At 42.6% G+C, this 16,147-nt stretch overlaps 1 protein-coding gene across 1 annotated transcript; it reads left to right on the forward strand.

Moving 5' to 3' along the window:
- Positions 1-4,476: 4,476 nt before the first annotated feature.
- On the forward strand, positions 4,477-15,854 carry LOC139380246 (inhibin beta B chain-like). Its single transcript, XM_071122783.1, has 2 exons — positions 4,477-5,595; positions 11,689-15,854. Exons 1-2 carry the CDS (start codon positions 5,196-5,198, stop codon positions 12,522-12,524), a joined length of 1,236 nt encoding a protein of 411 aa, XP_070978884.1. The 5' UTR covers positions 4,477-5,195; the 3' UTR covers positions 12,525-15,854.
- The last annotated feature ends 293 nt before the right edge of the window (positions 15,855-16,147 follow it).

A 16,147-nucleotide genomic window follows, 5' to 3' on the forward strand; every position in this document is an offset into this window, starting at 1 on the left:
AAAGTTCAATCTTCTTTCTCATGGTCTGAGAGTCCTTTAGATTCCTTTTGGCAAACTCCAAGCGGGCTGTCAAATGCATTTTACTGAGGAGTGACAATTTCTTTGGCCTCACAACTTTTTTTTGCTCTGACATGCACTGTTAACTGTGGGATCTTAAATAGACAGGTGTGTGCCTTTCCAAATCATGCCCATTCAATTGAATTTACCACAGGTGGATCCAATCAAGTTATAGAAACATCTCAAGGATGATACATGGAAACAAAATGCACCTGAGCTCAATTTTGAATCATAGCAAAGGGTCTGAATACTTATGTAAATAAGGTATTTCAATTTTTATTTGTAATTAATTTGTAAACATTTCTAAAAACCTGTTTTTCACTTTGTCATTATGGGGTATTGTGTGTAGATTGATGAGGAAATGGTTTCATTTAATCCATTTTAGAATAAATCTGTAACGTAACAAAATGAGGAAACGGTCAAGGGGTCTGAAGACTTTCCGAATGCACTGTAGGTCTATCAGAGTGGCCTACCATCAAAAACAATATAGAAAATGCATCCCATAACATTTAACATGGAAATAGCTGTTCTATCATTCAGCCCACAGTAGCAACCAATGTGTGGTGTTCAATGTAGGCCTGCATTCCGTGAGACTTTAGGAAAAAATATGCAGGGCTTGACAATAAGCTGTTTATCCACTTGTCCTTCAGACAAGGAGGTGATTGAAAATGTGTTGTTTGATCCAAGAAACCACTTCATTATTATTCCCATACCATTATTACTGAGAATCAGACTAATTTGGCTACCCTCTGCCTATTGGCTACTTAGCTTATTCAAACCTGTCTCAAAAACCAACAATTTAAGACAGAGAAATTATGTTCTTTACCTGACTCGCTTTTCAAAGATGGCTAGAAACGCTCACGTTTTGTGCTGTTGTAGGAAGCAACCACTCCCCCATTGTTGACTAGAAATTAGCTATAACTGGGCTAATAACTAACTTACTCAGAAATAATGGGGCGGTAGGTAGCATTGGACTTGTAACCGAAAGGTTGCAAGATCGCAATCCCCAAACGGACAAGGTAAAAATCTGTTGTTCTGCCTCTGAACAAGGTATTAACCCACTGTTCCTAGGCCGTCACTGAAAATAATGTGTTAACTGACTTGCCTAGTTAAATAAATGTAAAATAAAATATGAACAAATGTGCACATATGGCTACATGTAGCTCTCACTTTGATCTCAAAACAAGAGCATCTACTCATGACCACTCATGCTGTAAACACAGTCCAGTTCAAAGTGAATGGCATATCTATTTGTATATACATTGTAGGGATATTGCAGCTCTGATTGGTTAAGCTTCACCGGAGTCTATAGAGTACAGGCTGAGTCATGCCTGTCAATGCAATAGAATCCTACTCCTGTTGTAAGAACCAACGCTGGAGATGAGAAGCAGGTTCAGGGAGTTGAACATTTATTGAACAGACAAGTGCCAGAACAAGACCATCGTCCGCACAGGGGGGACAAAGCGACAACAATGTTGAAGTGGGGAACAACCTCGGGAACAGACAGATATAGGGGAGGTAATGAAAGCAGGTGATTGAGTCCAGGTGAGTCCAATGAATCGCTGATGCGCGTGACAAGGGAAACAGGTGTGTGTAATGATGGTGGCAGGAGTGTGTAGTGCTGGACAGCCTGGCGCCCTCGAAGCGCCAGGGAGGGCGAGCAGGAGCAGTCATGACAACTGTGCATTCTGCCTACAAGAAAATCTCTTGCATAGTTAGTTTTGCATACTAAGTCTTGCGTAGTTGGTTTTGTTTTGGTATGTTACATTGAAAGTGGCCAATATTGGCAATTCCCACAGTAGAAGGAAACGTTGATAGTGTTAATGAAAGGGGAAAAATAGAATGTTGAATGAAGTTCAATCTCATGCTTCTCTGCGTGGGCTGATATTTATTCTGCTGCTGCAGTCCCAGGGGAGCTGCACAGCTTTAAAGGGAACATTTCCCCCAAATACTTCTCTGCAGCTGCCACCACAACAATTATTTCCTGTGACTCACGTTCCATCTCTGCGGAACAGTTGATAACCATTGCTATGAAGCTGACCTTACTGAAACATACACTGAGTGTACAAAACATCGAGGACACCTTCCTAATATTAAGTTGCACCCTCCTTTGACCTCAGAATAGCCTCAATTCGTTGGGGCATCGACTCTACAAGATGCCGAACGCATTCCACAGGGATGCTGGCCCATATTGACTCTAATGTTTCCCACAGCTGTGTCAAGTTGGCTGGATGTCCTTTGGGTGATGGACAATTCTTTATACACACAGGAAACTGTTGAGCGTGAAAAATGTAGCACTGTTGCAGTTATTGACACAAACCAGTGCGCCTGGTACCTACTACTATACCCCTTTCAAAGGCACTTAAATCATTTGTCTTGCCCATTCTCACTCTGAATGGTACACATACACAATCCATGTCTCACAATCCGGTCAGTCTATATCACGGAAAGAGAAGTTGTTCTTAATGTTTTACCCATTCTGTATATCACTCATTGGCCTATCCCTCTGTTCTGGCACAGATCTACTATTCATCACAGGGATCCTCTCAGAATCCCTCACCCTTCATCCACCTTCCTCTACCTTCTTCACTGCCTCAACATACGACACCTTCTGCACTACTCTGACCCTGGCCACCTCAACCTGCCTCTCCCGCACTGGACACTTCTGATCCAAAGATACATGAGCACCCTACAGTTGACATACACCATTTTTCCCACTGAACACAAAAGCTCTAACAGCATAACTCATATATCATAACATTACTTTGGCAGGAAAATGCTAAATAAAATCTCAAAAGAACAGACAGCGCCAACTCTGTTTCACCACACTTTCCACTGGATCTGCGTCGCACCAAACGGCGGGTATCACAAACACCAGGAATCTTCAACTTCAATTGCTCCACCTCCACACTTAACGCTACCCCAGAAATCACTACCTTCAATGGTGCCCTGTTCCTAAGCGCAAAGCAAGATACAGGTCTTTCCCCCAAGTTGTGTCGCACTGAGCGCCTGATCTGAAGAAACACAAACAAACATCACAAGTCCACTTCGGGTTATCTTCACCGACGCAACAGCACCCACCATATTTTCCACCCAATGTGAAACCACCCATTGATCAGCCAAAAGGCCTGGTTCCACCCTCTTCAAAAATCTCACTCCCACTGGACCAAACCTATCTTTATTATAACCATGTCCATCAATGCAAGGCTGTAATTATGCTACAACAACATTTTCAGTAATGGTTACAGAAACGTTTTGCTTGCTATGACTGTGCTGTGTTTTTTTAATATATTTTTATAGCAACCTTGGTTGAATGCACTGATTGTAAGTTGCTAAGGACAAGAGCACCGCTAAATGACCAACATCTAAATATTAAAATGAAAACTTGCATGGGTAATTCTGGTAATACACTGTAAATTAGATTAACAAAGTACTGAGCAAAGGGTCTGAATACTTATGTAAATTTTATATTTCAGTTTCTTTGTGTTTTATAAATGTGTTAAAATTAATAAAAAAACTGTTTTTGCTTTGTCATTATGGGGTATTGTGTGTAGATTGACGAGGGAAATAAAGAATTGAATCAATTTTAGAATAAGTCTGTAACATAACAAAATGTGAAAAACGTCAAGGGGTCTGAATACTTCTGAATGCACTGTATATTTTTGTTGAGTATATATATATTACTATTATCTCTCTCTCGCTCTCTCCCGTGTCCTTATGTGACTAACATAGGTCGTGCCTAGTCCACGACCACGCTTGACCGTTGGCTAATGCGCCATTTCACTTGTCCTACTAACCTACATCAAGGTATCAGAAGGTGTTGGTGTTTTCTGACAAACTGTTGCATGCAAACACTTTACTCAGAAATAATTAACAGAGTTTTCAGATGAATGGGCCAATAGTGTAGTGAAGGTGTTTCAACAAAGGATGGCGCTGTTTGTTTTCTTTTTTCTTGTGCGTAAAAACGCACGGATGGCACGAGTTTCCGGGAATTTGTCTTTCAATTCCAAGTTATCGACAAAACCGAGTCGTTCACTGACTGTCGGAACTTGTGAATACCTTACAAAAAAATTCATGGTGAAACACATTGGAATAGAATAAAAAAATTACTATATTCAATCAACCCCGAAAACTACAGTGAAGTGTGTTTAGGGTATGAGGAATCTTGCAGATATAGCTCCATCTTTATCAACATTACAATCTTTTTTAGGCCTATAATAAAATATATTGTTTATGAGGTAATTTAGTGTAAAATTATAATAGAGAAATTGATATTCGGGGTTAAAAGGTGTCACTAGTATTCTCTCCATCCTGCGCTGCGCTTTTCTCCCAGCAGCACTATCCCTTGCGCGCTGTTGGTGGAACTCCCCACGTGGTTTCAACTCCTGTATAAAAACTTTCGGTGTTAGGTGGCTCCGTGTCGTGATTGCAAAGGAGAAAACTGTAAAGATAACAGCATCTCTTACTGGGCGCTGAGACGTCCTATAGCCAACTCACCAACAGACAGAGAAGACAGTGATCAAGGGATCAGTTGGTTATGAAATGGATTGCAATTTAGTTGGATTCCTAAAGTTGCGCTTATATGATTGAATTGAATGTAAAGAGCAGTGGTAACCTTATATTTGGAACTTCACATCAGACGTTTCGAATACAAAGCCAGCGTACCGGTGAGATACGTTTGATAACTATGAGTGGTTTGCAAAGGATATGGACTGTAATAATTCGTTTTGATACGTTTGAAAACGCGGTAGAGCCATTCATTTAGTGATCATTTCAAATTCGCTGGTCAAGACCAAAACCTCTGGAATTGTGTTTTAGATGAGAAATGGACTAATAGTGAGTTTTGACAAAAAGGACCCAAGCCTAACAGGGCTGGAGATTAAGCAAATAACATAATATCTGCAATAATCATTAGCTCTTGACAGCAACATCTTTTGGAATGCAAAAACTACATGGACTGTTTTGGATTACCGTAATTTGTGCATCAATCATCGTTCTATGTGTATTCCCAGTGGCGCATAGTAGGATCATTACCGTGATACTTGTGAAGTAGCCTAACCCTCTAATTTTGCGCTCTGTATTCAGGAACCACAATTCCTTTCCAGCGTGCTTTGGAATTACAGTCTCAAAAATAGAAAATGAGAAGATATAATCTCACACTGGCTTGTTTAATGGCTTGCATACTTTCAATCCGCGGTACCTTGGGGACAACGCGGGCGCGCATAACGGGGGCAGAGACTCAAACCGTCACCCAGGAGTCGTGCGCATCGTGTGGGTTGCCGGAGGCGTCAGAACGGGTGGACATAGACCTTCTGGAGGCAGTTAAGAGGCACATCTTGAACAGGTTACAAATGAGAGAAAGACCCAACATCACTCATCCTATTCCCAAGGCTGCAATGGTAACAGCGCTGAGGAGGCTTCACGCCGGTAAGGTACGGGAAGACGGGAGGGTTGAGATCCCCAACCTTGATGGACAAGCTTCCTACAGTAACGAGGTGCAAGGGGAGACGTCGGAGATAATCAGTTTTGCAGAATCAGGTAATTATCGATAATCGTATGATTCATATCACTAATTTGATCACCCCTTTTATCACCCTTTATTTCTAAGTTATGATTCATTCAGTGACACACAGTACATTACTGTAAAATTCTCTATATTAAACTGTTAAAAAGTAAATGCTACCATTATCGGAATGAATGACATTAATTGAGTGGAGGGGTTTGTATTTGACATGATTTTACTGTAATTACAAGGTTTTTGTTTGCTAGGTAAAGTGTTTCAACATTACAACATATTAATAAATAGTTGGTATTTTATATCACTTGCGCTTCTAGAGGTCTTAACAAAGGCTTCCAAAGCTCTCACATTCTTACGTCAGAATGAGACATTCATCCACGTTTCTCAAATGTAAAATGTAAGATTAAGTTTAAGCATTAAACTCTGAATGGTTAAGGTAAGGGTTAAGGTTTGGGATATAAAACAAAAATCTAAAAAACAACTTTCTGTCACTGAACGTGCAACCTTTTGCATTAGAGGCTTACGCCTATCCTCCATCCCTGTCCATAATAACCAAACAAAACTGAAAGCTACTTGAAGGTAACAGCACGCACTGTTACCCCTAGTGGCCAGTTGACGTCCTCAGACATGGATGAACTTCTAATACTGACTTGTGTCACGGGTGACCTTCTTTGGGGTGGAATTACAGTACCATTAGAAATACAACAATTCTTTCCCTGCCCATAACATTTCCCAAAATGCACCATCATTTGTAGTATACTGCAGTAAATTGTTTCAGAGTATTTTTCTGTTGATAATACCCCGAAATTACTGGATAAATTACAGTTTTCCTTTACAGTGTAGACAATCAGCATGTTTTTCTGTACTCAGATATATTAAGTGCAATGGGTTTCCTCAAAACTTTTGAATAATAACAGCACATTGGAGATTACAGTGGACTCACACAAGGCCAGATTAGCAAATCATAGATGGTTGTGCATCAGCAGTTTTTCTCTTGTTATGTCAATCACTGACAGTAACTCAATTAGCCATGTCAATGACCAATTTCTTGATTGGTAAGTTAGTCTAGCCAGCTATCTAAACATGTAGTAATCATGGCCGAATACCGACCAGGCACGCAGGGCACGTTCTAGGGGCCCAGACCCCCAGGGGGCCCCAATGAATTGTGTTTGTTACTTTCACTCAGATATCATTAACATGCCATAAATCATGGCAGAATCTGTAGAAACACAGGTAATTAGCATTAAAACTGTAAAAATTACTCACCTGCCCTATGATAAATAATTAAAATTGCAGATATCTTGCTTTAAAACTGCAATATTTTCTCTACGTTACCCAACCAAGGCAGGGCCCCCTAGTTATCATGTGGGCCCTCCATTTCCTCTCCTCCCCCATCTGATGATTATCAGTGCGGCAGCAGCAGGCTGTCTACACTTATTGAGAGCGGGCTCCTGAGTCCTCCTGTGGTTGGCGTTTGCATTTTTTTAAATATAAAAAATATATATGCTACATATATAATATACAGTAATCTGTCTATTTAGTTTTTAATTCTTTATTTTGTTTCCCTCTTGGGCACCCTACGGGCTTCGGCCTCAGCCCCTGTAAGCCCCTTTATTAATCCGGCCCTGTAAACACACACTCTGTGAGCTCTAATCTATCATCAGTTAGATAACTGAAATCAATAATTGGCAGGTTAGTGAGGTGAGAACGTCCTATTTAACTGTTTTTAAAAACTATTTAAAAATAGTAGAGGAAGCATAGATGCCGGTCCCACAGTACAACGCTGCAGCACAAACAGTACAATCAGCTTGGATGGATTCCTAGCTGTTGCCTTCGAATAGGAATGTTTTTATTTTATTTAACCTTTATTTAACCCTTTAACCTAACCCCCAACACTAACCTTAACCCCAAACATAACCCCTTACCCATAACCCCTTTAGCTAACATTAGCCACCCAACTAACATTAGTGTTAGCGACCTAGCTAATTTTAGCCACAACAAATTGGAATTTGTAATATATCATACATTTCGCAAATTCATAACATATTGTAGGAATTGTAATTTGTAACAAATTGTACGAATTGCAAATGAATACATACCATATGAAACGTAACATACTAATTGGAGTGTGCCAGAATTACATTTTACTATGATACATCTACCTCTGAGTCCATGTTACGCAAGGAGAGCGCCCCCGGTTGTGGGTTCGGGTGATAGAGAGGTGGAGGAGGAGGGTGCATGGTGAGCCCATATCACAGTTTTCTAAAGAATGTTTTTGTCATATAATGGTTCACCAACCAGGCCTCTTTGCTTTTGCCATTATTCACGACACCTTTGAGCCTTTGTGCAGCATTGTGCCATGGAACTGGCTTTGCTCCCTGTTCTGTAGACCCCCTCTGCCTTCAAGCCAGCTGGCACTCACCCCCAGAGCCCAGAGTCCAGGCTGCCAGCCAGGGCATGGAGAGAGGGACAAGGCCCCTAGAGCGACCTGGAGAGAGGCAGCTAGACCAGGCCCAGGCACAGGCCGGGTGATGTCACAGTCAAAGATCAAGGTGTGATGCTAGGGGCCGAGGGAAGTTTGTGCTGGGCAGTACTGGATGACTGATAGGGGCCGAGGGAAGTTTGTGCTGGGCATTACTGGATGACTGATAGGGGCTGAGAGGAGTCTGTGCTGGGCAGTACTGGATGACTGATAGGGGCTGAGAGGAGTCTGTGCTGGGCAGTACTGGATGACTGATAGGGGCTGAGAGGAGTCTGTGCTGGACATTACTGGATGACTGCGAAGTATCAGGTCAAAGTATTTTGTGAGGTGTGTGGGACGCTGTCCTGTCTTATTCACATAGTTTTCACTGCATTGTTTTCAGCCAGCTAGGAGATAGGAGGCAGCTATTGCTCTCAGTCACCAATCAGTCTTATACTGCATAGCGGAGCAGAGGCTGAGACTGAGCTCACTGCCAACGTTCCAGGTAAGGAACAGTGCCAACTGCCTGTCTCTTATGACACGGTCCCGCGGGCCCTCGCTTTGGCGGCGGGATTCGGTGTCCCGTAACCACGGGAGCGAAGCGGAGGGCAGGGGGAGATGTGAGCATCTCGATTGTCGTTGGTATAGCCGTTTGGACCGGTTGAACTCCCTGTGACTCCGGTCCAAGTAACGGAATTAAGACTTCATTATTGGATGTCATTAACTCTGGCCCAGTCCCCGGGTTGTATCCCAAATGGCACCCTATTCCCTATATAGTGCACTACTTTTGACCAGAGCCATATGGGCCCTGGTAAAAATGTGTGCACTATAGAGGGAATAGGGTGCCATTTGGGATACATCATTGCAGGGCTATAGGGCTGGCTTCTGGGTTTACTCTGGGACACAGCCTTTCATGAAGAAACATCAATCATGCCCTGTCTGGAGCCGCTCCAGGCATTTTCCACATCACACTCAATCCATGTACCCCCCTCCAACCCCCTCCCTGTGTGTCATTTCTCCACCACTACCACCAAAGCAGCTTACTAACTGCTGGCCAAATGGAGCTCACCCTGACCTGCTGTGATCTTTCCCCCTCTCCTATTTCCCTGTGTGGAATTCCTGGAGTGCAGAGCTGAGCGCTGTGCTCCAGCAGCCTAAGGGATGCCTGTCAGAGCCGTGTGTGTATGTCACTGCGAGGCGAGGCTCCTGTCAAAGCAGCAGTGCTCCGCAATGTGCGGTCTCTGTTGACACAGACTTTGAGTAATGAGCATAGAACCCTGCTACATACACCCTGCCTATGTTGCGCACATGCACACACATATACACACACTGACTGCCGGCGCATCTGCTTCCCTGATTTTTTGTCTGCCAGATTTCCCACCTGCTTACCTACCTGTCTGCCTAATTTCCCGCCTGTTTACCTACCTGTCTGCCTGATTTCCCACCTGCTTACCTACTTGTCTGCCTGATTTCCCACCTGTTTACCTACCTGTCTGCCTGATTTCCCACCTGCTTATCGACCTGTCTGCCTGTCGGCATGCCTTGTTGTTGTGTTGATAGCGCAGGTGGGGACACGCTGAGGTAGCTGTAGCTCCAGCAGTGCTAGCTCCACCAGAGAGAGAGAGGCCCACCCAGATGTCACCCTCCCTTCACCTGCCCTGCCCTAACCATGCCTGGCCCAGGAGCACATTGACCCCAGGCACACTCCGAGTCAGGCAGCACACCTCCTGGTTTAACTGGTCTCCTCCCTAACCTCTTTCCTCACCTCGCTTCCCCCCTCACCCTCCCACAGCCTGCAGTCAGTGCCTACCAGGGTTAAAGCACCTGGCTATGTGTTTTTGTGGTATTTTAGAAAATAAAAGAAAGCTGAAGAGTTTTCTAGAAGGATGATTCTCAATCCACTTCAGCATCCATTTTAATGTGGCCACCCACTGGGCACACACTGGTTGAATCAATGTTGTTTCCACATCTTTTCAATGAAATTGAACCAACGTGGAATAGATGTTGAATTTACGTCTGTGGCCAGTGGGCAGTCTCAGATACCCTAACTTGAGGATCATTAAAAATGTATGTTATTTTTTTCCCCAGATGGGATATGAAGCTACAGATACACTCGACCACTTCGTTTTTTTTACAAGATCATATGACCATGCTTCAGACTGGAGTATCTTTGTAGTCAGAGATTCAGACTGCCATCTCTCCCCACCCAGCACTTCATTGCCTCACATACACTGTCACTCAGGGTACAGATAGAGAAACGCCCTGGCCTAGAAGCTCCCCTGTTGATCACTGGGAGCTGTTGAGGCAAGCAGCAAGGCATGGTAGTAAATGAGGCGAGGTTAGATACTCCTTACCTCGGGCCATGACAGCAGTTAAAACAGGGGAAAACTGTTATTGAGTCAATGTCTTTAGATCTACACTTCTGATGCATTTCCATACATACAGTTCATCTTACGTACTTGATACTGCACCCTGAGGGTTCGATGTCGATGTTGCTGAAATGCATGCACCTTGTGCTTTTGTTGTTGCCACAGGGATGTGTTTGTTTGTGTGTGTGTGTGTGTGTTACTTTGGCTCCCAGCTGACATACTGTAGCGGGAGGCAGAACTAGTCTGAACAGGACTGTGTGAAATGAATGTAAAAATCACTGTTACTGGAATACGTTGTAAACGTAGGATTGCTTTAAAAGGACCATCTTTGGTGGTCAGCTGTTGACACCAACTCACGCTAATCAGTGTGTAAACAAAGAAATTTGGCCGCTTCAACATGTGCTCAGCTGAAGCCGATCCTGGCTAACCCCCAGACAGCACCCTCTCGGTTTTCACAGTAATTTGGAAGACATAATTAGGCTTCAAAAAAGATACGGCAGACTCCAAACTCCATTATACCTTAGACATTTGGAATCTCTTCATTGTGTCATTTTAGAAAGTGGCCAATGTCATGCAAATGTATTTTATTTTTGCCTCATCATGCTATTGGTTAGTTGGGCCACGCGCTCAATGCCAGGCAGTAGCGAGGCTGTCTCCTAATACCTCAATGGAGTCTTTATGCTGTCAGTCTCAGAGGCTCCGGGGAGCTCAAGGGGTTTCACAGCAGTGCCTCACACACACACACACACACACACACACACACACACACACACACACACACACACACACACACACACACACACACACACACACACACACACACACACACACACACACACACAATTAACCCCCTGGGGCCCGGGCCTTGTCCACCCCCCTCCTCCACTCTCATAGTGTTCACAATCAGACCTGAGGCCAACTGGGCCTGCTCCCAGAACTGGGCTGTCAGGAGGAACAGACCATAAGGAACTAGGCTAACGGCATGTGATGTATGAGAAAGAGAGTGGTGATGGAGGAGAGGAGAGACAGAAGTGACTAAAGTACTCTCTTTCTGGCTCCCTGCTAGGGACTCCCTGTGAATGTTTGTCCACTTTTTTTCCCTCTTACAAATGACACTCATATGTAGTGTGACATAACTTTAATTCAGAGACAAAAGTTGTAAAACTGTGTGGATTTCATCCTTCTGTCTTGTTTTACTTTGTGAATCTTGTCAGTTTATTCTCTTGACCCTTGACGGTACGGTATATATCACTAAACCCACATTTCTCTCTCTTCTCGATCAGATGAGCTGGCTTCATCTCAAGCCTCTAAGTCCAGCCTCCACTTCCTCATCTCCAGTGAAGGGAACCAGAACCTGCATGTGTCTCAGGCCAACCTGTGGCTCTACTTCAGGCTGCTGCCCACCGGCTCCGAGAAAGGGCCTCGACGGAAAGTCACAGTTAAAATCCACTACCATGAGGCAGGAACTGGAGCTTCAGGTGGAGCCAGGGGAGGAACAGGGCCAGGGGCAGGGGGAGGAGGTCGGTGGACCCTACTGGAGAAGCGTGTGGACCTAAAGCGCAGCGGCTGGCACACCTTCCCTCTGTCAGAGGCAGTGAGGGCCCTGTTTGGTAAGGGCGGCCGGCGGCAGGACCTGGAGGTGCGTTGTGAGGGCTGTGAGGCATTCAACGTGGTTCCTATCTTAGTTGACCCAGCAGAACCCTCACACAGGCCCTTTCTGGTGGTCCGGGCACGACAGGTGGAAGGGAACCACCGCATCAGGAAGAGGGGGCTGGAGTGTGACGGGAGCAGTGGAGGCCTGTGCTGCAGACGACAGTTCTACATAGACTTTCGCCTCATTGGCTGGAACGACTGGATCATCGCACCCGCGGGTTACTACGGTAACTACTGCGAAGGAAGCTGCCCGGCGTACATGGCGGGGGTACCGGGGTCGGCTTCATCGTTCCACACGGCGGTGGTCAACCAGTACCGGATGAGGGGCATGAGCCCCGGCTCGGTCAACTCCTGTTGTATCCCCACCAAGCTCAGTACCATGTCTATGCTGTACTTCGACGATGAGTACAACATAGTAAAACGAGACGTGCCCAATATGATAGTGGAAGAGTGTGGCTGTGCCTGAGTGTCTGTGACTTCTTAAACTTTGAAGGTTAAATCAAACGACGATAGTCAAAATGTCTTGTACAAAAATACCTTTTTGTATGACACACATATAAATATATAGTTATATGGAAGCACACCAACAGGTACACACAAACAAGATGTATTTATGGTTTGTTGTATTTATCTGGCTGAGCGAGGCCAGGTTCTGTCCATTCCATATTAAGAACTTAAGAACGGTTCCAGAGTTTTGGGAAGAGAAGGAAATGGTTGATCACCAAATGATAACATTTTTCTAGTTTGCCATTTCTAGAGGAAAAATAATGGTCCTTCATCTCTTCTCTGATGAAGATGGAAAGAAAAGCGCTTAAGGAAGCAGCACACCAGGACATTGACAAAACAAAAGCACTGACAATGACAATTCATCAGCTTATATAATTCAGAAAACACCAGCACTTCCATAAAGAATGTCATAAAGACACTGTGACTGTCTGATCCTGTGGAATTATAACATAAACTGTATCAGCACGCGCTTATTATTGAATAAAGCTTTTCCAGGACTACACTCCTGTCCAAGTGAGGTAATGACACAACATTGACATAGTGTTGTTGACATTGGACCACGTTCCTTCCTCCTGCTTGTGTAAGTGTGTGTGTGTCTGTCTGTCTGTCTGTCTGTCTGTCTGTCTGTATGTCTGTCTGTCTGTCTGTCTGTCTGTCTGTCTGTCTGTGACCATGCTGCAAGCAATCGCTCACTGAGTTCAAAGGTGAAGATGGACCTTTGTGCAAACTGCACAACATACACTTAATCCTGAGAACAGAGAGTCCCCACTGCCCCTACTTGTTCTGATAAAGTGGACCTTGAAGTGGTGATGAGTTTTTTGTTTGGGCCCAACAGGGCATGATGTTGCAGTACAGCACTTGCAGACTAAACTCTTTAAATGCACACTCCCACTCCTAATAGCACTTGCATATTGAAATGCCTTCAAAGTGGTACTGAGTGTCCTGTCATAAATAAGTGCCACATGATCTATGCAATGTATAGTAATCCACCCATGCCCACCCATACAACTGAACATACCAGACTGAACTGAACCTTCTCCTCCTATGCTAATGTAACTCCTATCAAATACTTGAAATGTGATCTTTCGCTTCCGTTTTTTCAAAGCGAATGATTTTTATGACATTTGCACTGAAAAGTTGCGGGATTAGTTAATAAACAAACTGCCATTGAAAGTTATTTTTATAGAAGTAAATTGACATTTTTTGTTTAATAAAGTAATTTACCTACACAGCAAATTCTCCAGTGTTAAATCCACACTGAGAGTGTTAAATTAACACTGACTGTGTTGGTCCATATCGGCACTGGAACCGTGTTAAATTAACACACTGATAGGTGTAAAGCCTGATTTCCCAGAATCCCTTGCCTTTTGAGTGAATTATAGAATTACCACTCCTGACTGTCTTTGTTAGTTGACAGAGACATGTTTGTTGCATTCATCCATTTTCAGTCTTATGGACTTCAGCAAGTGAGATCCTGAGGGAATATTTTATTAAAATGGTATTATTTAACACAATACAAGAAGTATTTCATAAGGCCTTATTTTCAGGGACTACACTCTAAACATAACAATTAACTCTATACATGTTAAATTAACACTTATTGGTTTAAAATAACACCCAGTGTTGGTGTTAATAACCAGAGTTTTACCAAAACTATGCTCATCATTATTATATTTCCCAGCATGGTCTATTGCAGGTTCATTTTAATAATTGTTTGTTTCATTATCTATGTTTTTGCATGTACATTAATTAATTGATTAATCCTATGCTTCTCAAATATAAATGAGATACATTTTCTAATCTAATTCAATATTTTACTTGGATTTGTTGCACCTGTTACTGAAATGGTTGTTACAGATGCTTTAGGTAGTGTCATATTTCAGTCTTCCCAACCCTGGTAGCATATGATAAAAAATTCAGAACGTTGGATATCCCCACTCTGGCTAGAGTTCAATCGGAATTACACAGCATTATACAAGCCAGCATAATGTGACAGGTTGCATGAATAAGGCAAAAATGTTGGGTTGTTTGGATTACCCAACATGGGTTAATTTAACCATGAATTTAGTTTTTATTCACCTTCACGCTGGGTTGACCAAACAGCTCTGTCTATTTTAATGTAATCTATCGGTTATTTTCAGGAGGCGGGACTTATTAAGGGCATGGCTTTTAGAAAGTTATTTTTGGCCATGTGAGATCAAACGTAATTCCTTTTGATAATGTAAGTTTGCACACTGCAATGTAACATTTCTATAAATATTATTGTACATTACATATTCTAATACAAAAATATTAACATTATGAATTACATATAGCAAGAAAGTGTTAACTAGCCTATTGGGGAAATCACATTTCTTTACGCTTCATTAAAGCTACCAAAGTGTTAGTGTTCAACCATAACATGCAATAACAATTCAACAGAACAGATTAACTGGAATTACATTTACTCTCATTGGTGGCCAAAAATAAATAGCTGAAAGTCACGCCCCTAAAAAGCCAAGCCTCTATGTCTTGTGATCTGACCTGCTGGGTCATATCTCAATAAACAAGTGTCAATAAACCAACCTTGGTCTTAATTTTTTTTAGAAAATAACTAAGTGACCCAATGCCTGCAACCCTGCCATTGGTTCATGCAAACAACCCAGTATTCTTTTGTTTATGTCCTCAAAATAAGGCCTCATGAAATACATATTGTATTTTTTTAATAATTATATTTTAATGGTGGTATTTTAATTTAGGAGTTCACCTGGTTAAGTCCACAGGACTGTAAGTGAATGAATGCAACAAGCTTGTCTGTCACTAACAAATTCAGTCATGGGTGGTAACTCCACAATTCACTCAAAATGCTAAGCACTCTGGGAAATATGCAAATCAAGCTTTACACTAAGCAGTGTGTTAATTCAACACTGCTCAGTGTCTATACGGGTCCACACTTTCAGTGTTAATTTAACTCTGGGGAATTTGCTGTGTAATAATGGAACCAAAGAGGCCAAGATTATTTTAGCTTGATCATAAGAGGCCTAATCTACGTATCAGGGTACACTATGATGATTCCATTTCTTAGTTCTATTATTTCCTTTCTCTATCTATTTTGTACAATAAACATGTGGAACACTTAATTTTTCATCTTTAATTCTATTTTTTCAGTTTTTCTATTTAATAAAAATATATTTTTAGTTCCTGTTTCCGAAATAATTTAGTCATGTAAATGTCATCTGTACAGTTTATGTAAAATAAAATGTGTTTCCTTAAAATATTTTGTAACTTTAAAATAAATTCTTACTCTGCATTATTATTGTATTCTCCTGTGTTGTGGTCGAAATCCTTTTAGTGAGTCCTTTCAGGCACTCAACATTCAGCAGCTCCTAGATGTGGAAAGAAAACAAAGGCACTTCAATAGAAATCTGCATCTATACTGCTCCATATGTAAAACATCTCACTGTCAGTGTCAGGACTGCACCCTTTGCCCACTAGCTGTACTATTCCTCATCATTTGCTGAAGTGGTGAAAAAGCTAACTGGTACGCATGTAACTGTCTGTCAGAACAGTACTAGTTGTACCTAGCTGTCCGTCATGTGCTGA

Source organism: Oncorhynchus clarkii, chromosome 22, assembly GCF_045791955.1.
Source record: "Oncorhynchus clarkii lewisi isolate Uvic-CL-2024 chromosome 22, UVic_Ocla_1.0, whole genome shotgun sequence".
NCBI classification, from domain to species: Eukaryota; Metazoa; Chordata; class Actinopteri; order Salmoniformes; family Salmonidae; genus Oncorhynchus; species Oncorhynchus clarkii.